Source organism: Mesitornis unicolor, unplaced genomic scaffold, assembly GCF_000695765.1.
Source record: "Mesitornis unicolor isolate BGI_N332 unplaced genomic scaffold, ASM69576v1 scaffold3161, whole genome shotgun sequence".
Lineage (NCBI taxonomy): Eukaryota > Metazoa > Chordata > Aves > Mesitornithiformes > Mesitornithidae > Mesitornis > Mesitornis unicolor.
In genome coordinates, this window is record NW_010161498.1 from 94,812 (window position 1) to 121,786 (window position 26,975).

Genomic DNA, 26,975 nt, shown 5'->3' on the forward strand with positions numbered 1-26,975 from the left:
GTTAACACAGTATCATGCATTAACTAAGAAATTTAAATTAAAACCAAATTATCTTTTTTTTTAAACCCTTCTGAATAGGCATTTATGGCTTACAACACGGACTTTCAGGAGTTTTGTCCTAAACAGAACACCAGGCTTCAGAAAAATTAGCTCTCTGCTTTTAATTAGGACACTTGCATGAGAAGCTGGATAATGACAAACCTGCAACCCTTGCCATTTGTATACAAGGTAGAGAAATAATCTTGCTCCATACTGCCAGAGATTCAGATGTGTTTTATTACATCAGTTTCTGCACGGCACTATTGGTAACAGCAACACATGGCCAAACCTTATTTAAAAAAAACTAACACACACCCTACCGTCAGTGACTGCTGAATGTCTGCTTTGAGATGACCAAGCTGCAACACGTGAAACAGGACTTTTGAAAAGCCAGTTTAAAAGCCATTTCAAGTTAGACATCCAAAAAATAGGCAGGCATTTATAAAAGTCTTAGTCAAATTATTTTTTTCGACTCCAAAGAGTTAAGTTATGAATGTTTTCAGGAACGAAAAAAGGATCTATCAGGTTTGATTGATAAAAGCGTAGCTTTTAACTAAGACTGAAAAAACTGAAGACTGGCAACATTTTTTCCAGAATAATATGCTTCCTCTGCTTTTTTTCAGCACAGTGCACATAAATCAAAGAAATGTTAAAGAGCCCCATACATCACCAGCTGGCATTTCTAAACTATTTACAAAATCTGTAATAGTCCAGAGGACAGGAAATATAAAAGTGTGACTAGCAAAGTTACTGACAAAAAAAAAGACAATTCTACCATCCCAGCAGGGCTAATTAAGGTTGGAAACAACTCGATTGTAGAATTTAAGAATATTAAACCAAAACAACCTGATAACGCAGGGTTACAAAAAGTAAACAAGCCAGTGCATCAGCCAACGCAGAGAGAAGGTGGATTTGAGCAACGTGCTTGTCCCACAGTTATGCACGTGGTTCTGTAAATAGATTTTTTAAATGCTCTAATAAGGCCTGAGGTCCGTACAAAAGCAGGGCTGACTTTGCATCTGCAAGAAGACAGCACCAAAAACATCAGTAACTCCAGTGCTTAGCTGCGTACCCACCAACCGCTCACACCCCAACACCCAAGCATGCAACAGGCTCCTACAGATGAGGTTTTCCTCCACAACTTCTACAAACGAGAATTTCATCTCCCCTTCTGAAAGGAAAGATGTGGATTATGGAAAGTTTATCTGTGCATCTGTTGAAGATGTCACACTCTGACTAGAGAGTGCAAAAAGCACAGAGATGTTTTACAACCACATCCAAAACTTGCTGTAGTCTGAGCTAGTGTAACAGCCATATGCTTTGCAAAAACACCTCTTCCGCTACGCATCTCTTACCGCAGCACAAAGAGTAACAGTTCGAAAGCTGCTGTAATCTTTACTTCTGAAAACAGATCACGTATTCTTATTCTTATCTGCCACGAGATGCTAACCGAGCAGAAACCAGAAAAAACAAGGAAATACTACAGCGTGCAATGAAAGGTAGAAATGATGCACCCTGTTGGAAGAAGTCACTCGCAGTTCAGAGGTGCAGCAGCAGCCCAGGACTGGGTACAGCTTAATGCACTGAACAGAACAGCACAGAAAGCTGTGGTACAGTTTTCTCCGTCACTGTTGAAGATTTCCAGTAGAAGTATTTCAGATGAAGCCAAGAGACCTCAAAAATATCTTTAGGAGTAAGATAAATGGAATTCACTTCATATTATTTTCATGGGAGCTTATAGTGATATTATAATTAATTCAATTACACCACAAGATTAATAGCCCTTTAAATGCTCCCAGTCATTCATTACAGGCCTAATTAAAACTCTCTTTTGGTGCTGAGCCAGCAAGAAACTACTTGCTAACTACCCATATATAAATATATATGGTATTATCTTTATCATGCTGTTTATTTCCATGGTCACAATTCAGTGAGCAGTTTGGTTTGGGTTTTTATTATTTAAAGAAAAAATAAATCAAAGACAACAAGAAAAATGGATGAGATGAGGATTCAACACCTGCAACAGCGTATCAGCTCACTGCAGCTAACCAGTTTATTTCTAATTTTGCTGCAACAGTTAAGGGCTTCTACAATAGCAGATGCCTTCCCTCCCACACATCAATTAATTTGCAAATGCACTCAGGTTGTAGAAATAATGAAGTGCTGAATGCTTTTCTATTGGCAAGTTTTGCTGTCAGGAGGTGGATGTTGTAGGCGAGGTGCTAAAATGCGCTGCTGCTATATGCATGCCAAAGGAAAGAGATGCCACATGAAACTTGGGCGACAGCTAACAGGGCACATCAATTATTCCATTTACCCCTCTCTCACTGGAACCAAAAGGAAGAAATCCTCTCCAAAAGCTTTTTATTGTATTTAACTAGGTATTTATAACACACCATTTACAGCGAGATCTTGTGCTGACCTAACATTTCATATTTGAGGAGAAAAGTAGTGGTTTTTCACAGATCGTTACACATGTTTAAAAAGTTACATTAAAATTGTTATGGTTACAAGTGAAGAATTCAGTAGCCAGGAAACACTTGAGTCCATATTGCCTATGCAATCTACATCACTCTGCTTGTGCTAAGGATTCAGACTTGGATTACGTGCTTCTTTCCAAAGGACCTCAAATTACCAGTGTGCAGAACCGCACGGATGAAGAGGCAGTTGTTCAGCTCCCATTTTCACGCACAAAATGTTATCTACAGTATTTCACACAATGCCCACACTTATCTTCCGAGATGCCTCCCATGATGTTTTCCTCCTTTATCTTGCCCCTTTGCAAATCCTGTTAAATTTACCTTCACAATTCTTATTTCACTCGGGCTGGGTGTGGATCTGAGGAATCTCAGATTTTGAAGACCACTAAAAGATTTTACTACTTACTATATTTGTAGTAGAGTTTCTACAGACAATAACCGCAGTCAGGTGCTCAGCAAGGCTTCGAATCAGCCAGAAAAGGCTTTAAGCCAGGTCATGGCAAGGCTGGAAACTCTACCCTCACTTCTATCATTGGAAACAAAGGAGCAGTCAGTAGCAGTTCACAATTACTTTGTCTTCATCAGCCACTAATTGGGAGAGAAGTGCATCTTGCCAGCTATTCGCTGAAAATAAGTTAAAAACTGAGACTCTGAAATTTCAAATTAAATTCTGCGCTCGGGAGGACAGCATGTTCTCATGGATACAGACCCTTCTCACTTTGAGTCCTCAAATTAGAAGGCTCACAGTTAGTGAGCACAGAACAGACAGGAAAAAAGTTATGTCATGGTTAAGAGCCTGGACAGCTGGAGTCGATCCCTTCCACAGACTTCCTGGGAAATATTAAGTCAATCTAAAAGAACCTTTGCAAACATTTAGTCTTACCTAATTCAAGTTACTTTTACGTTTATAATATAGCAAATACAGTTAGAAAACCAAGAATATTCATGTGCTCAACTTTCAAGTCCCATACTATTCCTATCCAATTCTTTCAGTGCTTAGTTACCCGGAGTGTTTAAATCACACACCTCAGCTGTACTCTGAATTTGTTAAACTTCAGTTTTAGATTACTGAATATTTTTCTCTTTGCTTTCTGTAATGAAGAACCCTCCTATCCGCTTTTCTCCCCTCAGTAAAGATGTTGGTACAAAGCAAGTGAGTCATCCGTTATCTTTTCTTTTCTGAGTGAAATAAATTTAACTTGTTTGATCATACAGAAGGCACACAGGAGCCCAAATGCTTTCGATCGGTTCTCACATCTCTCAACTAGAAAACCCCAAACTAGCAGGCACCTAGATAAATGGTAACTAAGTAGCTTTACAATTAAAATAATCCTTAAAACCATTCTCGAGTGTTAATAACTGAAACCATTAGTACAGGCACTAACAGGTAAGGAAATCTGTTGTTAAAAATAAATTATTTTCTGCCTTTTTTCCAGGCTGACCTTGTCCCTTTTAAATTTTTATAGCATCTTCAATTCCAATTTGAGATTTTCATATGGGGCAGGCAAACCTTCTTATGCTCCATATTAAATGCAAGACACCTGTCTTGCCATGATCTGCAATATTAATAATATAACAGTACCAATTTCAGGAGCAGCGATGTAGCATCAACACATGCATACCTACATGAATGGAAATTTAACCACGTGTATCACGGAAATCTTTAATATGGGGGGAAAAAGCAAATCTAAGACACCTCGAGCACAATTTGAGATTTCCTCTTTTGCCATACAAACACACGACCTTGTCACGCTTCACAAGGTAACACCACCGTAGCTGATACAAGAAAACATATGCTTCTCTTTCCTGCGCTTAAAATAGGAATAGAGGGGAAAGAGAATGATACTCGGGGCCAAACGCGGGTTTCTGAAGACCAGACTTGCAGCTGTCACTGTATTCGGCACAAAACATCCCCACCCACGCGAGCCCCACAGTTCTCCTGTCACTGACTGCCACAACACAATTGGGAAAAATACTTTCTGGAAATGATAAACACTACAGATTATTTATTTAGCTAGGAATTTGCTCTGATGTTATCAGAAGAGCTTTAAGACTCTGAGCCATCTTTAAGTTCTTTTTAGGAAAACTTAAACTATTAATTTTTACGGGCTTCAAAGTGGACTGACACACATTTGACTTTCCATGCATCGGCTGTCTTGCAGGCACTCCTCAATAAACTAATTACCGCTTAAATGTCTAACATCTAACCCACGGACATGTCAGCTCCTCATCTGAATCTGGACATATCCTATTGCTGTATCTTGAAAATCACTACGAAAGTCTTACCGATCAAAATAAGCAGTTCATCAGCACCCCAGTTGAAGGCATGAAGCAAACAGACATCCCTCTCACTGCTTTGTGGACTTCATTATTAATGAAGTAAAAATTGCAGACATAATCTATTGCTTCAAGTGGCCATCATAAAAGAAATAAATAGAAAGCTAATGTGGCTGGCCACAGTGGCTTACCTGGCATATTTACTGGAAGGCAAATTAAGAGCACTAACGACCACAGTGCGACAGACAAGGTAGTAACGCTCGATTGGAACAGCAAATTTTTCTATACAGCTTCATCTGACCAAGAGCAGTGTTTCCTCCCTCAAACCATAAGACAAATTTCTGTAATTATTTCAACTACTTCACCCTTCTTTACTGAAGGGTGCAGTTATATATATATAAAAAGATATAAAACCACAATGTTACATCGTCTCTTGAAGAAAGCTGGGGAGGCTCCGAGGGAGTTATCCTTCCCCACACCTCTATAATAGAGCTCACAGCTCCCCAGAAGGGAGCCCACAGCAACTGGCAGACCTGCCCCATGGCAGAGGCTGCCCCGTGCAATGCTCCTCACTGCTGTACCTCACAGCCTGACCGAAATAGCAGCAGCAGCAGCAGCTCACCAGGCTCCAGATGCTACCGAGACTCAAAGCCTTCAGCTACATTTGAGCTGTCTGACATTGTATCTGAAATACATAGAAGGAAGAAATGTTTCCATAGCTGTTCAGTTTATTTTATGGTACATTATCAAAAACATTACTTGGCTGGAAAACTCCAGCCGACTTAAGGGAACAGCACCGACTTCCCTGCACACGGCTTGCATTGTAACCAAATTACAGTACCACCCTATTGTGAACTGGTATCCACCTCATCTCAATCACTTCCCATAAAATCACTATGCGTCCATATATATGGTTGGCTGCCCTCCGAAACTTGCCATTCCTGAACCACCACAAAATGCTGTACCCCATATTCTCACTTATTCTTACCTCTTTTCACCTCAAAAACCAAAGCAACCCTTTCCCCTCTAACAGTTTTGAGCTGTTTGGAAGCAAACACTTTATGGAGCTAAGCATACCACGGTGCCATCAATGCAGCATGGTGGGTGCAGAGCATCAGAGAATATTGGAAGTGACTACTTTAGCCTGAACAGTGACTTGAGTGTAAAAACATATTATACGTATAAGAAAAAAAAGACGACCTACATATTTCTTGTCTTAAAGATAGACAAGGAAATTATATTTAAAAACTACACAGTTGCTACATTACAATCAGGTTTTGAAACAGGCACAAGCTGATAAATTCAACATTAAGTTTTCCAAAAGTACCCTTAACTCTTCAGCAGTGTGCGTACTTACACAGCCAAAAAGGATCTTTCTGTATGAGATCACACCAGCAGCAATATGACAAACTGGTGTGCATTTAAGGAAACTGGGGCGGTGGGGGAGCAAAATCCTGCTTTTCGCAAACCATGATTTTTTAACTTGTTTCTATCGCTTCTCTGGCTGCAAATCCTTTTGTAAATGAGGACACTACCTACCTCCCTCCCAAAGTTTATTTTATCAAGCCAATAATTCAGCAACATGAACAACCAACAATTCATTCAACTGCAGTTTTTGCCTGAGGCATTAAAAAAAAAAAAGAGCAAGAAAAACTTATAAATGGTGCTGAAGAGCTGACGACTTGCTGCTGGTGCATTAAACAAACAGGAACAATTGAAAGCCACAGAGCAGTTTGCAATTTGTATTACTGAGCCCAATGCTTGGGCAGTAAGGAAAACAGATGGCTTTGCAATACGGAGAAGGCTTCGTGAAAAGCAATCTGCACAAGGATGCTGCAATAACGTAGTAGCAAGAGTTTGTCTGCTTGTTGCAACAGCCACAGCAAACTGAATTCCCTCGTTTCAGTGCACAAATCAAAACAAAAGTTAACGAGATTAAGACAAAATAGAACTTATTACATTTAGCTTATATTCCTTGATAAAGCATGGCCTAGTTTAGAGTTTCTGAACAGTCCTGCATAGCTCTGTGCAAATAAACGAGCGTAATCCACCCAGCACCAGCAGCACTCTGCTCTTCGTTCCGTCCCGTCCCCCTCTCAGTAATTTCACATCATACTGAACAGCTATGAACGTCAGCCATCTAGTTCTACTTTTAGCTCTGCTTTAAATAAAAGTGCGCTGAGCGCAAGCTGCATAATGAAGGCTCAAACCCATAGAGGTGGCACAGACTGCAACTGGGCAGCATTACCAAGCTGGGGGGAGTTTATTTTTTTTGTTTTTCATCCTGGTAGACTTATTTAATTTGTGGAACAAGCCCACAATTTGCCAAGGGAAGTTTGCAACATCTCGCTGGAGCAGAGCAGCAGCTGGCTGGTTTCAAAGGGAAGCCCTGGTTCAGACCTCGACATCCTCAGAGGCAATGGACTCGCAGTGCACTGGCACACAAACGCCTGAAGAACAGGCAATGGACTTCTTGATAAATGCATAAGGAGCTCAAACTAATTTAAGTATTACATTTCAAGGCCATCATGACTAAGCAATATATCAGTCATGCAAGGACTTTTAATAATCTAAAAAAACTAACCTGCAACTTTTCAGAAAGGTCAAATCATTATAAACTCTTTGACCACAGGAACCTCTTGAAATATATATGTGTGCTCTCTAGGGAATCACAGGACAGATGAAAACCTAGGTTTAAAGCCAAACATAAGATTCTTCTTTCTCTGCAACTTTCCTACCACAAATCAGGGTGTTCAAGGGGTCAGTGGCTGGAGTTAACAAAAAAGTATCATTTTGTCCTGCACACCATGACGGGTGCTGCTCTTCAGCTACAGACTATGCTGACATCTTCTTTGCTTTAGCAATGAGACTATTTACATTTTTAAAAAAAATAATCCATTAAAACAAGTGTTTTACAGGTGTTTATTATTTTTCTTAAAACTCACTGACAGAATTGCTGATGCTGGTATAAGGCAGGGGAAATGAAAGGCCTCAGCATGCGGTTTTACTGTTGGAAAGTCAGGGAACTGTTGTCAAAGCATCAGCTTTCCCATGCCTTTGTGAAATATTTTCCTCATCCAAACTTTCTACAGTTCAGGAATTTGATTAAAGCAATTTCCAGATTTGGTTTACTCAATAACATAACCTGTGTTTCCTGAAATCCAAACGTTTCCCTATGAGGCTGCAACAACTCCTGGAATGCAAATTCCAATGTAAATTCTGTTGATGATGAGCAAAGTGCAATTTGTTCTGAGTAAATACACCAACATATAAAAGTTGTTACAGATTACAACTAGTGCTTAAAAAAGAATAAAAATTGGTCTGAAGCATTTCAAAGTGCAGGGATAGTGCACTGTCTGAACGCTGATGAAAGCATAAGCTCAGCAGTGTTATGAAAGAAGTTTATTATCCCTCTCAATGAGCAGCCAAATATTATTGTTCTTTAAAATAATAAGAAATTAAACTTAGTGTGTTTTAAGGAAGGTGTTTCAAAAACCATATTTCTCTTTTTCTGGACACAAGCCTGAGGAGTACAACACTGTACAACAGCAAAGAACAGAACCTGCAAACCAATTCCCAGCATTTTGCCTGCTGTGACCGCTGCTACTGGCATTGCTCTTCTCAGAGTAAACGATTGAGAACTATTAAGTACCTACTTTGTTTAAATACTATTGATAATGAAAGGATTTTTCTTTCCCTTTTCTAACGAGTATTTTATTTGGCAACTGATGGATCCTGTATTAAACTGTTTCCATTCAAAACAGCGATGTGCTGCTGCAGTTACCAAGCTGAAGAAAGGAGGGATGCTGGAGCCCTGGGATTTGAAGGGAAAACAAAAGGAGAAAAAGGCATGAAGTTTGCACAGCACTAATATTAATCCTGCTGACTGTTTATTTTACCCTGTAAACTTTCTTCCACAGAGAAGCGTTCTTTTATAAGTTGATAATTCCCTGTAACCTGGAAGCTTCCTGAGCATATGGTGTATTCTTGTTCTTTAACCTCTTCAAAGTCTCTGCAATAATGTCTTGCTAACCTACTAATCAAGATAACATGCAACTGCGTACAGAAAAAGAGCAATCACATTTCCAGTACCATCCATGCACTAATGCTGCACTTTAGGGAAGTCATTGTTCCCGTAAGTACCTCTTTAATGAAGGCAGACACCATCAAGGGTTAAAAATAGTAGTAATAATAAAATACAGATTGAAGCAACTTTCAAGAAAACAAAAACCAAATCAGTCAGTCAAGGCACTGTTTGACTTGCTGCTACTGGGATTTGATCATGCAAGCCTCTGAAAACTTTGCCTGGTCCATCATTTATTTAAAAATTGGTAAATACGGAAAGAATATAAGTGTAGTGAACATGAGACATTAGTTTCCCAGACTTCACATCGTGGCTGACAAAGCAAAACGCACACTGAAGCGAGATGGCCATCAGAGCAAGAACCTCTGGAAAAGGCCACCTTAACTAAATGCACAATAAATGTCTCCTCAGTCCACTCAAGCAGAGTCTTCAGCCACTGCTGCACATCAGTGTCTATTTTAAAAGCAGGTCATGGCTGCTTACAGAAAAGCCACAGACCCTTGATTTCTACACATCTGGGAATTACGACATTTTGCAAGTTAGCATATATTAAAACGCACTAAGGACAGCGCTCTGAGTTAATTTAGACTGGGAGTTCTACTACAAATAACCTTTGAAAAACAGTTCACATTCCCTACAACAGGTCTTCTGGGGAAAGCTACTCTTAAGTCATCCTTCCGTGTGCTGTTAATGCAACAAAACCCTTACTATGGCATCACCATCATCAAATATGCATTTGCTAGCCACAAAAAATCATAAAGTTACTTTGAAATTTCTTTGAAGATCAGCTAAAAGCATTTGCAACGCAGTATTCTCCCATTCAGGAACAGTTCCCGTGCCATTAAAGTCTTCTCTATTTTAAACACTTTTTCTCCTCTGTTGCTCTATGGAAGATCCACACAGAAGGACAGCGAGTTTATCAGTACAGGAAAAGAGCAAAACCTTAACAAAAACAATGCCCTATCAAATTAATACAACAGCAGTACAGTGCACCAGAGAAAAATCTTGAAGAATAATGCGTTTTGGTTTATTGAATTTAAATTAAATCTTCCTTTTCTCCCCATCAACTCCCTGTACATTTCAGGACTCATTTTGCTTTGTTGCAGAGAAAATGAATTGTATCTGAGCAAGGGAACATTCCATGTCCCTGCTGCTTTTAGTTCCTGCAACCTGCTGTGCCAAAGCAGTTGTCTCATTTGGGTTTTTGCAAAAAATTATCAAGAAATATATTCACCTCTGTATGCAGATATGGCTGCTACTACACAGAAATATGACTTAGAAACATTACATTTACAACACAATATCCAAAGGCTGCTTGGTCTCTACGGACATCTGTATACCAGGCTGACACACAAAACCCTACTAATGAGATGTTTGTTTGATTCCCCACAATCCAAGGTCTCCACTCATTCAGAGGGCTACATCGACTCTCTCCTCCATCAGTGCTGCACTTTGAACGGACAATTTCATCCTCGAAGCTTTCCTCACAGCCTTCCCCTGAACGAGATTTGTTTCTTCCATCTCTGTAGAGCGCAGTGGACGACTCCTCTCCGCTTTGGCTCTTCCAGAGGGAGGGCACTGGCTTGGAGGAAATACAACTAACTGGCTCCCTCATAGAAAGCAAGCACATTGACTTGTGCCCTTTATGTATTGATGCTCCAGCTGAGTAAATTAAGATGCACAGGGGAAAAGCAAAGAGCACCAGAAGCGGGTATATGACCCAGAAAAGCATTGTAGCAATTTTATATCTTCTTCAATCTTCCCGAAATGTGATTACAGTTGACCTTTAAACCTAGTAGATCAACCAATCAATTCTGCTGGGACAACCCTGTATATGTGATCTAAGAGCATACCCATACTTTAAAAACTTCCAATGGCTGCCTGGCATAGTCATTTTATTTTGCTGTAAAAGTTACCAAGATTTGTCTCAATTGATTTTACTTGCAAGAAAAACACAACATCTAAACTGCAGCATCAGCAGACACTAAAGGTCTTAGCTTCTTGCAGGATGAATGCAATATCAATAGTTATCAGGATGTATTCATACAAGGTACACAAGAGGAATGGAAAGAAGATGCCAGTAATCTCACTTAATCCTACCGCAGCCCCAAGTCAGGTTTTTTAGACTGTGGGAAAAAAACACAAAGAAAACAATAAACACTCCAAAGTATTTGCCAGGCAAAATGCTGAATTTGGAACTGAAAACATATTTAACAGCTCTAAGTAGTAAAGCTTTTGTGTCATGTTAGATGTTGGTTTTGTTTCAGCTGTGCTTGGACAAGATAACCCAAAAGAGGCTGCAGGGTGGTATTTGTCCATAGTGGGCCCAGATATGAGCGAACAGCAGTGATCCTACTCGCACGCAGAGTTTCTCTCAGATCTCTCAGTGTATGTGTTCTGTAGCACATCCTCAGTTTGCAAATGGGAAAACAAAGACATGCAGAACAAAATCAGAGGGCTGGAGCACCTCCCCTACGAGGACCAGCTGAGAGAGTTGGGGCTGTTCAGCATGGAGAAGAGCAGGCTCTGGGGGGACCTTATTGCAGCCTTCCAGTTCCTGAAGGGGTCCTACAGGAAAGCTGGGGAGGGACTTTTTACAAGGGCAGGCAGCGATAGAACGAGGGGGAATGGTTTTAAACTGGAAGAGGGGAGATTCAGACTAAACATTAGGAAGAAATTCTTTACTGTGAGGGTGGTGAGACCCTGGCCCAGGTTGCCCAGGGAAGCTGTGGATGCCCCCTCCCTTGGCAGTGTCCAAGGCCAGGTTGGACGGGGCTTGGAGCAACCTGGGCTGGTGGGAGGTGTCCCTGCCCATGGGGGTTGGACTGGGTGAGCTTTAAGGTCCCTTCCAACCTAAACCATTCTATGATATGATAAAATGACTTGTGAAACTGTATCCAGCAAGCTAAGGACAGGAAAGAAGAGCACACCAACCCCAGAGTCCCTCCAGTCCCATTACAAACTGGGCAACACTGCCACTCCGGAAACCTTTACCCTCCCCATCAGAAGTACTTTGAAATGTCCACACATGGTATGACTGTTCACACCATCAGCTAAACAGCAAGTTCTTTTATTACACGCTAGGTTGTCCAAAAGAACCAAAAAAAAACCGAAATGAAAGGTTAGCTCTTGCTTTCTCAGGTACAAGAGAGCTTACAGACTTGATTGGCTCTGTGATCTATGAAATTTCTACAAACAGCTCTGGAAGAGGCACCAAGCACTGCAGCCAACCAAGGAGGAAAAAAAGAGAAAAAGATGGCACTGAGCAAACTGAAAATGCTACATTGAAAAACTCTGAAAATACAAGATCTGACTCCAGAGTAAAACTGAAGCATAAGGCAAGCCAGAGAACTTGTTAAGTCTGAGTGCAGAGACAACTGCAGAGAAAACTCTAAATAGAACCCAACTGAAAGCATATGGGCAGGGCAGGGAACATTAGAATAAAAATCTATCTAATGGTAAAACACACAGCGATGTTTTTTCTTAAAAGTCATATAGGAATAGAAACACATATCCAGCCTCCCTGAGACATAACCCTGGGGGGAGGAGGCAGCTATTATTCTTTTAACTGAAGCTTATTTGATACAAAAGTGACATTTTCTCTGAATGAAGAGTTCTTTTACCATAAAGAAAAGCCAACTTCTGACACAAGATAGAGCCCAGTAACACTGCAGTAGTTGAGAATGTCATGATTTCCATCAAAAAACTGTTTTGCAGAGATTAGGAACAGCTGTTTCAAACTGAATTAGACTAAAACTGGAAACAAGCCGCCAAGACCCAAAAAAATATATTTTATACATAAAAGAAGGTCTTTGATTCAGCTGTTTTATCATGGTGGTCAGCCAAAAGAGAAATAAAGAAACATTCGGAGATTCCAGACGTTGTCACAAAGACTCTCGCATTTTTAACACTCTTTATGTAGATTTATTCCCTTCAGCATTTGGAATAGGAAAAATGTCAAACAGCTCATAACACAGATTCTTGAATATTTTCAAACCATGGGCAGCTTAAAACAGTTTTAAGACACCTGAGGACTCTTTCTGCTCTGGTCCACACTCTGCATCCTCTGCAGCAGTAACAAGATGCTGCAATAAGGAAAATACACTCGATCGCTGTTGACATGAAGAGATTAAAATAATTCACTTTAAGCTACCACTTGTGAGTAACGGTACATGCATACAGCTCCTTTTTGTGCATGCTTGCAGATCCTAGGAGGCTTTTAGTGGGTATTTTCAATATCGATTTCCACAGGAACTGCAGTTTCATATAATGAGAAGTAAATACATCTATTTTAGAAGATACTGTAAAATGTCACATCCAGATATAATTCCTTTGTGTCTAATGGTCCATGCAGTACACAAAGCATCTCTTATCCTGTGTTGCTGCCAGTTACAGAAGCTTAGAGACTCCAAATACAACCAAATCCAAATTAATTGAGACAGGTGCTGGTTTTGAACAGAACTACTTGTTCCAAAGCACAACTCTGAACATCAAAGACCTCTGTGATTTTATTACATCCTCTAAGATGTAGCCATTATACTTCGCTCTCCAACCAAACCTAAAGCAATCTCGAAAATATCCGTAGCTTTTCAACATGTTCATTACTTTCCATAATGATGATATATACTAATTCTACTCAACAAGTACATTGGTTATTATTGTCAGCTTGTCAGCACATGCGCCTTTGAAGAAGGGGTATCTGGGAACAAGCCAATTCATGACCATATAAAAACATGCACACTCCAAGAAATGCATTTGTCACTCCCTAAGACACCAGGCAAGCGTGCAACTGCAGTCATGTGCCATTTCACCTCGCAGGTTACTCTCACGGTCTGGCTTTAGGCATTCAACTCGAGCACTTCAGTTCTCAGCAAACTCAGCGGAGCACCATAGCACAACTGAATGCTTCACACTAAGCCAAGAATCTCACAAAAGAGCACAACACCAGGTAACGGCTGCTCAGGATACGCAAACTTCTGATCTTTCTGGGAAAAGATCAAAAAATGTGAAAGACCAGCACATGGCAGAATCAACCAGCTGTCATTAAGTCTTTTCAGTAATTCAGAGGACATCTTTTTCTAGGTATACTGTAGCAGAACAAATGGAAGAGGCTGCAAGAATTTATTCCTTTTCTTTCCTCTTTCTTGTGCAAGTGGAAGCCTTACATTCAGCCTTTTAAAATTAGATAAAATGAATTGCTACACTTGGTTGGACTAATCTCGTATTGACAGAGAAAGCGATGACATGGACAGATAAGTCATCTTTATCTCCAGAACTTCAGGATTTTACAACTCTAATCGATTTAAACGCCAGCTCACACAAGAAGATGCACCAACAACAAACGGAGCTAGGAATGAAATAGCCGAGTGCGATGTTCCTGTTCTCTGCTGCCACAGTTTTGCCAAATGTACATTTCCACGAAGCAGCAGCCAAACCAGTGCTCTGAACCCCACTTTACATACAGCTCCTTACACTGAGTATTTGCAATTTTATTAGCTTTTAGGAAATTTCCATGTTTTGTAGCCCCGTTAGCAACAGTATCTGATTTAGATACAATGGGGAAGAATTGTGTACTGCTTATCTGCAATTCAAACAACTAAATCACTCCGTGCACTGTCTGAGGGAGCCAGCTTTAGTCAGCCCAAAAAGAGAACTCTAAAAGAGATTAGAGATGAGCGCACTTCTGTGTTAAAAAAACCAAATAACAGTCACACAAAAAGACCTGATGACAACAATAGCAGAGAGCAACAGGGTGACATCATGAAATTTTCCATTTTATTTGATTTCCCCTAGAAGCTATAAAAAAATTATTTTCCATATAAAGAATAACAACGGGATGCTTATCAACTGTATCAGTTATTTTATATTAGTGTCCGTGTTCTTTGAATACCCTTCATGTGAAGGTCCCCAAATGCTTTACAAACATCTTTAATTTGCCTCAAAGAAAGTGAGGCAACTTCGAGGCTCTGAAAACATCCCCTGTGCTTTCATGGTGGCCACTATCCACTGGCACAGAAGTCGGGCTTTCATCACCAGTGGCAAGTCAGTCTGAGCTGCCGAGATAACAGGGAAATACAAAATTCAAAGGAGTCCTGGGTCCAAGGGTTTCTTACAGAACTCCTCTTGTTCTGCAGTCCTACCTATTCTTCAATTAATCCCTGCACAACATGGATTTCCAGTTGGACTTTGTTGCATTTCTCAACTTCTAAAAGTAAAGCCTTTTTTTCCCCAACATAACGATTGTACCATGACTTATTCATCTATGTTCTGCATTTCTGTGCCTCTGCATGGCTTAGTTTGATTCACAGTCTGTTATTGATACAAAACAAGGCAGTTTTAACCAATTTGGTTTGATGACCACTTTACACAGCTTCAAAAGGGGAAGTGATCACTGACTTAAAAATTACATAGTTCATCCAACCAACACGAACTGTACAAAGAGAGGAAAAAAAGGAGTTAGGGGAGGAAGAACTGGGAGAGGGCTGAAGTGTTTTGGTTAAAACAGAGCAACATCAATCACTTCCATCCTGAAATAGGCTAACAGCTAGAACATTAATACTTATCAAAGAAACAGGGCAAAAAAGCCCACTCATTAGCAAATAAAGGTGTTGCAAAGCATTAAATAATTCCCACTAGCTGACAAGGGGGCTGTGATTTATAATAGTGTGTATTGATATATCACTTCCCATAATTAGGAAAAGTGAGACTGGCACTGCTTACAGCATTATTTTGATCAGAGCCTTGAAAAATACTGTTGAATAACACACACCAGAAACACAACAACAGAAAAACACCCTATCATGCTCTCAGGCTGCTTCAGATGGAAAACAAAGTATTCTAACAACATCCAGCAAGAAAGGCAAATTCTGTTTGGACACACACCACCTTATTTCACAACAGCACCCTAGTGTGAATTATTACTATTATAACTCTGGGAAGATCACAGATATAAAACATTCAAACTGCATACCAAACAAGCCAGAATCATTTTCTAAGGCAACAAGTTACTCATCATCACTCTTCTTTTCCTGAAGTAACAAACTAACCTCAAATATATCATATAACTAACCTCATATATACTGGTACACGGAGGCAAATGCAGCAAATTCTCACCTGCCACTGAATCTTCAGTAGTGCAAAGAAAAAAGAAATTGGTCATTTTTATTTCCTTTTGTTCCAATTATTAGGAGTCAAAACACTTCTACAGTTACACACGGTAACAATGAAATAGTTAAGATAGCCCTGGGTTAGAATTTTGTTCAAAAGTCAGAGCTCAAAATTTCACATCCCACCTTTTTCCTTCTCCAGTAAAGTCTACACAGACTATTGCAATTCCTGCCCCTCCTCACATTTTGGTACAAGCATTTTTTTCCTCTCATAGCTTTCCCAGGGGTTTTTCCCCCCATCATTGTAATATCAAGAACAACTTGCACGCTACCTGAATTTGCCATTGCTGGTGACTAAATAATAAAAGTCATTATCCTCCAAGCAGACAACTGAGCAATAATTAATAACTACAGCAGTTTGAGGCAGAGAGGCAACCACCTGTTTCCTACTCATATTAAAAAAAGAAAAAAAGAAAAAAAAGAACATTAATGTAATTCTGAACAGCAAGGGAGTTTCACCAAAACATTTGCCCAAAATCGCATGAAATTAAAAGCCCACAAAGGGCATTTTTCCAAACTGCCAGGCAAACAACATTAGTCACCAGCTGTATAATGCTTGGCATCTACAACGCATTTCTGTCCAAAGAACCCAATGCACTTGAGACACATTTAGACTAGAAACTCTCCCAAGAAGTAGGTTAAGTATTATTATCCCATTTTATCTGTAAGAAAAGCGAGGCGCAGAAAAAAATTCAGGCATCTTGTCCAAGGTTACAACAAAAATTAATAAGAAAGGCAAGAATAGAACCCAAGTGGCCCAGCTCCTGTTTGGTGCCCTGTGCACAAGAAAGCACCAGTTCGGGCATCATTCACTTCTTCAGTGACAGGAACAAACTCCCAGGGCTTATCTGCACAGGAAAGCAAGTCCACAGCCGTAATCCCTAAATCTTTTCACTCCAGTTCCCTCTGTAAAGCACTGATTCTGCTCTTACGAAGCAGACTAAAATGTGTTCTTCAGAGTGCAACAGAAATATCCTTGTCAGGACTTGTCACTTTGCTTCGATTCAAATCTTATTGTATTTTATTTGTTCCCTTCTGTGAGCAAACCAAGGGCTTTTGGTCACTTGAAATCTAAGTAACTTTTTCAGAGCTGACACTTGAATACCCGTATCTCAAGCTGCCCCACTAAGCTTCCCACTCTTTACCCCAGCAAGCGCAGCTGATATTCAAAAGCTACTACAGAAGCATTAGATGATGCAGTTACCATGATACGGTTTTCCTCAATACCGCACATCTGTCACTGACATCACAGTATACCTGGAAAGAAAATGTTTCCCCAATTCAGGTGGATGAAGTCTCAGCAGAATGAGCTGGATCTCCATGCAGCAGCATGTCACAATATTACAACACTGCATTTTTGTTGAAGAAAAAGTCCTGAAAGGACAAAATCTTGGCCATCTGCCTCAACTTCCAAAGCACTGCCAACATAGTAATTTAGTTACATTGTCCATGCTACTGTAAAACTACATTAAATTCAAAATGTTTGAGCGCATCCAAAAATTAAAATTAATGTTCCTTGGAATGAGCACTTCATTTTACAATCAAGATGAGCAAGAAAAAAAATATATATTTCTTCAGCAGTATTCCTCTACTATTATGGTTCACATTTAATGTCATTTATTGTTGTTAGACTCAATAGTTGTGTCTAATCAATACTAAGCTACCAAGGGCAGTCGTAACAAGTCTGGACTTTCTCTACAGGCTCTATTGATTTCTTTTTTTGAGACCTACAACAAACACAATTTATGCAAATCATTTATCAGGGAACACATCAAAATAATTTAATAAATAGAAACTATATATTCCTTTTCTCTTCTGTCATGTGACAGAAAATCACTTTAATTCATTAATGGTAATTATCTCAAGAGTTCGATTTTAAATTTATGTAAAGATGAGAGGAAGCTATGAAGTAACAAATTTAAAACCAACTATTTTTTAGTGTATTTCAATGTGCAGATCAACAGTTGTTTGGGGTTTTTTATTTTGTCTTTGCCAGCATATTACTTTTAAAGAAAATTATGATTATTGCTGTCTAGATTTGTTCACTTGGAATATTTACAATACACTGATACTGTAAAGTTTGTGCAAGTTGCCATAACCTTATTTTAACAGATGAGTAAATTAAATAATTTCATCTAAATCCTACTCACCCAGAAAGTCACAAAGTCAGAAAAGTTCATTTTTTGCTTTCTGCTTGAAGTGGTAGATAACAGCCTTCCCAAACACACGGTTATCATGTTTAAGTACCATCCCACGATGATAAAACAATACCATCACTCACATACACACACACCTACACACACAGGCTCAAACTACAGAAGTGTTGCAATTGGAGTAAAGCGAATGGACAAATACAACTCTGACAACAGCAGAGCATAAACACTGAAATTCAGTGAAGTTAAAGTCAAGGAAATAAATCAAAATAACATCATCTGTTCAAGACTAGAATTGTTCCGAATTTCCCCCACTTCTACTGCTGTTAGTAATAGTATTTAAAAGTCTGAAAACTTTATTGCAAAGGGAGGAAAAAAATAAAGAGGACACAGAAAAGACAGTCTTCACTTGGGTAAGTAAACCCTGCTAATACTGCTGTCAGTCAGCAGCTCAGGGAAGGCTTAGTCTGCTGCTATCCAACAAACTCAGTGCTTAAGTCTGGTAAAAAAATGTAATTCTATGGTACTAGTTTGGTACTTGATCCACTTTGCGTATGCTCTTCAAACAAACAAAACCAAACAAGCAAAAAATCCTACCAGTGATTAAAGCTGAAATGTTGGGCATAAACTACTTGACAGCACCCCACTAAGAGAGGAGGAACTTGTCCTATAAAAGCATTTGCTTTGCTCAGTGGACACAAACTACGTTTGTATTTTCTGTTCCACTAGAGTCACTGGAAACACCTTAACAAACACTGCCTCAGGCACGCACAGGGCGAGGGTACGGGAATGCTTTGCCAAGGGCAAAGAGGATGAACAAATACACACTGCAGGCAACAACTCACCTCGCTGAAGCAGCAGATGGAAAATAAAAGTTCATACCACTCAAAGAATGAGGATGTTGAGATTCCAAAAACCTGCGTCTGCCCTGAATGCCAGCATTACTATAGCTGGATCAGGTAATTACACCATCACAAGCTTTATTAAACATTTCATATATGAGAGGTATATATACATGATATTGGTTTAATCACATCATCCACAAGTATTTTTCCCCCCACAAAAGCCCTTTGTCACCCAGTATCGAGAATAAATATCAAGAAGCATGCAGAGTCAGTCCACAAGAAAAAAACCCCTACTGATTTCTACAAACTTCCTAACTTACTGGTAATAGCTTAGCTGCATTACCCACACAGGATGATAGCTCATTTTTGTCTTATCTAATATTATATCTTGAGTATTACATTACCGGGCACATACAGATCCTTCTGGGAAACAGCATTTCAGTTCTAATGAAGAAAAACTCTTTTCTTCAACAAAACTGAAGAGGAAAAATATTATCAAATAGACCTAAATATTGTTCCATGGCTACGACACACCTCCGTGCACCCCACAGCCAAAGTAATTTACTTATATGGTTTCTACTGGTACACAAAAGAAGCTAAAGTAAAGAAGAGAAACCATTTAGCTCTTGCTTGCATTAAGACCAACTTCAGCTTCTGGTGTTTTTCAGCTAAAGCTTGTAAGCTCTGTTAAACACCTGAAAAAGTAAAGTTCCTTTACAGCTGCATGTGTATGTAATTAATGCATCTGACAAGCTGTTGTGTTCCCAAACAGCTGCCTCCATTATACGGACAACTTTGCCACCTGCAAAAGTATTGAGTAAACTACAGTAAGTAAATATCAGGATAGCAGGTGCTAATAAATAACAAACGCTGCCAAGATAACACAGTTCTGTAAGGAAAGTTTTCGTTTTTCCCACTGTACTTTTCTGTACACCTGAAGCAGGCAAACTTCAGATACTCCAACAGAGGAAGTGGTGTTGTGACTCAAAGGAACAGTAAAATAAGGTTTGGGACAAACTTCATAAAACCTATACCTCTGAAGCGACAATTAAATGCAATTAATCTCCACTGCATGAAGCTAAAGAGTTCGGTCACTAAATGTGCACCTAAATGCAAGTCTCACCATATAAAACCAGTCACAGCTGCACATATTAAACGTGGTAAATAAAGCAAGTTGAAAAGTGTCAGGTAAGTCTGATCTCCTGCATTTACATTCACATCTTAAAATTTTCTATTTATGCCTGTGAGTATGACCTTCACTACACTTCCCACCCAGCACTGTTACTTAACCCAAAAATCTTGTGCATGCATCTAAGAAGAGCTCAAAATTGGGTACGTGCTTCACCCAGCATCAAAACAAAGCTGCAGATCAAGAGAATTAATTCTTCTAATGTCTGCTATCTCATAAACCAAAAGAAATGATGTTAAATATAGCCTCAGCTGAAATAGAATACAAAACTAAACGATAACTGGTACTACAACCAGCTTCCCTGTGTTTTAAAAATAAACAGCACACATTGAAACATGCACCACAAAGTCTGTGAGTTCATTTTCCCTGTATTTCATGAATGTCCTTTTGGAATTGCTCCACAGCCCCAAAACTCTACTCCACCTCCCCTCCCCGGCAGCCATGTGGCTATTCATGCCATCAGTAATGCATGAACAATCAACGAGAGAGGAAAATGCCCTTATCTCAGCTCATCAAAAATAAAAGCAAGCAAGCCACAAAGGGGTCACAAATTAAAAATTAAATGTGGACAGATATAAAGTGTATTGACACATCACCACATCTAAATCCACCCTTCGAGGCAGCACATAACACCAGACACACAAAATAAGAACGGAAGGCAGCCAAAAGATGTAATGAAATAACACTTATTCAGGGAGTGTATTTAGTGATGAAGAACTAAGCAGCGACATACATGAGCATTGACAGTTTCTTCGCTGCTAATGGTAAATCCAGCAGCTAATATCGTAACACAGGCAACATCTGCTCTTAGAAATAGGGGCAACCTATCCATGCCTGCTGGTTATTACACACTAAAAAAGGATGCTAGTAAAGTTCAGAAGAACCATTAGGCAGTGTCTGTTTAAATACAACTTAAACATTATCTTTTATTTTAGCTGTAAAACAGAAGTCAAAGACAACAGAAACAAAAGGAAAAAAATGGTTGTTTTCTTCTGGAACATTTAACTGAGTACATGAGTGCACGGGATGCTAAAACTTTCTGTTCTCTGAAATCAGAATGCAGTACTACAAAAAACTGCTCTTCAAGACTCCATGATACTCTAAGCTAATAAAAAAACTACTAGAACAACGCTGCCAAAGCTATTCCATTATCAACTGAGTTACCTCTGACAGTGACCTGTAAGTAATTACATCACTGAAGACTTAACTGCATTACAAGTTCAGAAGTTTTCACATATAAGAGTTAGATGGGGGTTTTTTCCAGAAGTAGCAAATTAATTATTTTTTCTTCAGTGCCAATAATCTGATGCTAACAGCAAGAAACACAAGCAAACATGAAACGTTTTCTCAACTAATAAATCTCTACTTAAAAATCCTTCCTGCCTCCCTTTTTCCAACCACACCAAATTTCTATCAGTGCTGAATTCTACTGATTGTAGAAGACAGTAACACATATTTGTACTCTGAAAAGTGGCTGTACCAACATTGTTGTGGTATTCACACTAACATTGTTGTAGTATTCTATTTTAAATTCCAAGTAATATTAATTGGTTTGCTCAATGCATAGCAATAATTTGCCTACGAAGTACTTGTGTAGACTGAAAGCCTTCCTTGCTCACGTATCGCAATAAATAATTTAATGTGGAATAATGCCCTAAATATTTTCAGATTTATTATTCTTGCTTACTCCTGCTGTCTTGTACAAGGCTGTTAAAACCTACAACTCTGGAATCTCCTACTATTAACAACTGCCATAGCAGAAACGAATCCATCTTTTACAATTTTCTCACCAGTATTTAAATAATAATTTTAACAGAGGTTTTAAATACATATTCATTTAAATACTTCTATAAAAAGTAATAAGCATGCTCAAAAAATTTAGGATGGGAACAGGCAACCTGAAACACACAGATGCTTAGAGACCAGTGATAACTGCAATAATGCAATGTTTGCTTATTTAATAAAAATCAGATGTGAGGAAAGCAGTATTTCTGATCCACAAGTAGACTATGTTCAGAGCACTGAAGGAAAGATACCTAATTTCTGTCTCTACACACATTCAGCATACACGTCTATGGAACCGAATTATGTTCATGAGAAAGAAGTCTCTTTCAACAAAAGCAATCACTTTTTTTAAACATTGCCTTTTTAAACATTCCTTAAAATTCAATCCAATATATGCAACACAAAAACAATAGGAATGCCAAAGTTGTTCAATCCTGAGTTACTTCTAAGAGCAGGTGCAAATGTTTTCTAGCAACAGAAAATGGTATGGAAAAGCATCGAGATTTCTGATGACAACTTCCCTGTGTGTTTCTTCCCTAGAAATAGGTTTGGAGGTGACATAAGCTCTTGATTCCCTGCTCTAATATCCCACTGTCCTCTGCTACAGTGTTTACTGCCAGATTCAAGGACACAATATACTTTTATTTTAGATCTACATAAGACACTAAACAGCTAACATGAAAAGTATTGTTCTGCTTGGGAGTTAACACCCTCTTTGAAGAACAAGGGCACAACTCCATATCACAGAAAAGCCTCCTCTCAATTAAAACACCATTTTTACCCTTGAAAGTACATTAGGTACATATTATTCTCCTCAACTTCATAAAAAAAACCTCAGCAATTTTAACTGTCTCATACACTCAGAAGTCTACTGTATCACAAATCATTCTGTAGGGATACACAACTAAATTGCACTGATGTACTCTGTTACCTTATTTGACCATTTGTATGCTTGAAGAAGTTGGCTGTAAAGAGGCGTTTTGTCTTGAACAGGATCTAGGCTCAGCAGTCCACTGTTGTGCAGGGGGTGGTTCTCAGATGGTTTACCAACTAGGTTGCTCAGACGCTCCAGTTCACTGAAAGAAAAGAGAATGGCATTAAGTCAGACCTGCAAATACAGTTATATGAGATGTACAATCCTCCTGCAGGCACAGTAATCACGCATGAACTCTATTTTAGTATCTAAGTGGGTTTTAAATACAACCCCAACTTGATAAAAAACAATCACTCTCATTATCCAAATAACTTAAAGTGGTCTGTTAGTCGTTAAGCTCAGTGTTTCTTAGGAGAGAAAGTACAAGTCAAGAGTCTTTGTGAGACAACCTGGGAAGAGTTGCAATGCATACCCTCACAAACTATAGAATTCTGACTTTAGCATGGCCTACAATACTAGTAGTATTTTTACAGCCATCAAGCAGACAGGTGTCTCATCTTTTCATTAAAGAACTGGAAACTAACACTGTCTTCATATAAATACACAGAAGAACTGGCATAAGCCCTAAGCCTGGACGTTGTCCTACAACCTGGTAAGAGTCAAACTATGGGAGGTCCTGTTCAGAAGCACTTCCAGAACCCAGGGCATCTTCTGAGCAATGCATACCCTCACAAACTATAGAATTCTGACTTTAGCATGGCCTACAATACTAGTAGTATTTTTACAGCCATCAAGCAGACAGGTGTCTCATCTTTTCATTAAAGAACTGGAAATTAAGACTGTCTTCATATAAATACACAGAAGAACTGGCATAAGCCCTAAGCCTGGACGTTGTCCTGCTAAGTCTGCCTCTACACGCACACCAAGTTCTCAGGGCAAGGAAGCATCTTCCGATTTCCATGAGCAATTTGTACATTTGTAGACGTGCACAAAATACTCAACTAAAGCATAATAAGCAGCATTTTCCCATGGAAAAAATCTCACTGTGAAATGATCTATTATTGCTTCACATCTCATTTGTCAAACACTACATCTAATAATAACAAAAGTTAAGCAATTTTTAAAACTTGCATTAATCAACTGTAGAAGACAGACTGGCTACTTTGCACAGATATAAAATGCAGATTTTCAAGCGACATGACTAATTGCGTGCCTTTCCTTTTGACTTCTGAATGTTACATCCTACTCTGAACTTCCGAATTTCCACTAAATTTAAAGCAGGATTTGGACCCTCCAAAGGGGCAACTTCTGAAAAATCTCTCTAAAGAAAAATCCCGAATACCTCAATTTGAATGTAAAGAAGATTATGAAAATAAATGCAAACAATCAGGGAACTGAAAGTTATTAAACTTCCACACTTTACTACCCAAAATTTTGCCTTTATTAATCATCATCCCTTCAAGTTTCCATGGACTACATTCTTTCTAAGACTCTGATACTCTGAACACTCATGAGTGTGCTTAATAGTTACTGATAGAAGAACACAATAAATGTAAATAAACATAATAACTAAGGACTTGTTGAATAGGGATCTCAGTCAATATTTTCATGACATGAGCTGCTGATACTGTTAACTTTCACACACCTTGGAGTACTCCCCATGCATCCCAAACGCATAACAGACTACATAACACTTAGATGCTACATAAATTACAATATTTTGGGGCAGTTACGTTTCAAAAAAGACTAAATATACTCCAAAATAGTAAAAAAAAAATATCTTGGAGGGAATTAGTAAAGAAACAGTCAACAAAGCACTGATAAGCCTAGCCACTAATGCTGTGGAAGAGATGGTGAGAAAGGAACTGGTGAAGTTTGATGATGAAGCTGCTTTCAGGTATGGAAGTAAGGACAGGGACTGACTGCAAAGAATTGCACAAGAACTTCACAGCACTGAAATACTGGATGATAGGCTGCAAAGTAGAGGACTGTAAAATACTACACGTGAGACAAGACAGGCCAGAGCCAACTGCTATCTATTATCGTTTGGGAACAAGATTTTGGGGTTATCCTAAATAACCCTTTAAAAGGCTACCTAGCAAGACAAGAAGGATAACCAAAGGAATGTAGGAATGGTTCCCTACATGAAGCCTCCTCAACTTGAAAACAATAAAAATCAAAGGGATACAACAGAAGTCTACAAAACAGTGCACGACATCCTCCATAACAATGATTAGCTACTATCTTTCCCAAGAGAAGGGAAGAAGTAGGAAACAACTTGTATTATCATGATCAGAACAAAATAAAAATCAGCCAATTAGCCAGCAAGAAACAAATTCTCATTCAGAACACCCTGAACCCTAAATCTCAAGGGACAGAAAGCATGGAAGGCGTCCCTGGCCATAGCACTGGTGTTGAAACGAGATGATCTTTAAGGTCCCTTCCACCCCAAACCAAGTTATGATTTTGCATGCAGGGAAAGGGTGGTTATGCCCTTGGACATCTCCCTGAACAGCACTGATAGCTCCCAGCGGGATACAGCCACTCTGGCAGGACCCACATGGCCCATCAGCCTCAACAGTTTGTCTCCATTTACACGAAACACACCTGCTAGTACTAAACAACTAGATTTACGTGTACTAACTTTCTGGCCTTACAACATTTGGTAATAAAACGGTAAGTCTTGAACCACTTCAATGCTACTGAATGGTCAGAGCCTAAAAAGTGTTTAATTTTTTTGAACAACAACAAAAAAACCTACGCAAGAGAAAAATCACCCTGCAACCAAAAGCATTCCTCCTGCCAAGGCAACCGTACCAACAGCTCCTTTTTAAAACCAAAACAAGAACAAAAACCAGGTAAATATTATAAATGGCATTCATCCCTTCGGAGACTCGGGAATGAAACACCACGGAGGAGTGACGCACACGATGTCGAAAAGAATAAAACGGAGCGTTTTCACGTTTATTTGCCTAAAACTTTCTCCGGGAGTGCAAACGGCACCGCCGGGCGTCTCCGAGGGGACAGGGCCTGGGGGTGGTGGGGCCCCGCCGGGAGGACCCTGGGACCTCTCTCCCCGCCGCGCCGCCACCACAGGACCGGGCCCGGGCGCCCAGCTGCCCACCGACGCGGGGGGACGCCCCCTCAGGGCCCGCTGATGCTGACGGAGTGCAGGCTCTCCTGGAAGGCGGCCACGAAGCCCTTCTCTCGGCCCTCCAAGGTCTCCTTGTTCCGCATCCCATCCTTCAGGCAGTCGAAGACCCGCGTCACGCTGGAGCGCAGCGCCTGGATAGCGGCGATGGCCTGAGAGAAGGCCTCCAGGTTCACCCCGGGGCTCAGCACCCCCTCCGCCATCTTGGCCGGCCAGGCCCGGCATCCCCCGCCGGACCGTGAGGAGCGCGGCGAGGCCGCGGCGGCGCGGGGCAAGCTGGGAAATGTAGTGCGGGCTCTGAGGGGAGGGCGGCTGGGCTGGGAAGCGGGGCTCAGTCAGGAAGCGGCGCTTCTCTGAAGGGCTATCGCAGAGCAGTTGAGCGGCACAGCTGGTTACTTTTAAGCCTTTTATCCCCTTTTTCTAACTTCAGGGATTTCTCCAGCAAAGGTGGGTCAGCCCCGTGCGCCCTGTGCCCACTTGCTGTGACAGGAGCAGCTGAGGAGATCAGTGCCCGGCACCGGGGCAAAAGAAATGAGCACTGGCATGTGCAGCACTGAAATACCTCTCTCCTTCCTCAGAAATACATTTTTCCTGTCAAATGGCCTCCTTTCTTTTATTTTCCTGTGCTTTGCATCATTCTCTGTTCACAATATAGCGTATATTCCCCTCCTCTGCATGTTGTGTGGATTTGAATGGATTTTTCCAGACATAGAGCCAGAAGTAAAACCATTTAAAATAGGAAGCAAGGGCTTCTGTCCTGCTGTAACAACTGTGCTTAGCTTTAAGCAAGTTAGAATACTTCTATAAGCCTTATACTCTCAGACAGAGTGAAGATTTGAAGGTTGAGCCCCGTGTTACAGCTCATGTCTCAGTCGTGATGGCTGCTGAAATGAACAGGAGGAGGACCCGGCCTTCATTATCGAATGTTTGCA

General features: G+C 40.0%; 1 protein-coding gene across 3 annotated transcripts in view; it reads right to left on the minus strand.

Moving 5' to 3' along the window:
- Positions 1–26,246, minus strand: part of MED27 (mediator complex subunit 27) — an 87,994-nt gene extending 61,748 nt beyond the window's left edge. For 2 of the 3 annotated variants that reach the window (XM_010193096.1, XM_010193083.1), the window contains exons 1-3: positions 26,048–26,246; positions 25,585–25,591; positions 22,950–23,094 (exon numbers count right to left, since the gene is read on the minus strand). In XM_010193096.1, the coding sequence (XP_010191398.1) occupies positions 22,950–23,094; positions 25,585–25,591; positions 26,048–26,246 (351 nt within the window). Of the gene's footprint in view, positions 1–22,949; positions 23,095–25,251; positions 25,259–25,584; positions 25,592–26,047 lie in introns of all 3 variants that reach the window. The other variant, XM_010193089.1, reaches the window with a different exon arrangement.
- Between the last annotated feature and the right edge of the window lie 729 nt (positions 26,247–26,975).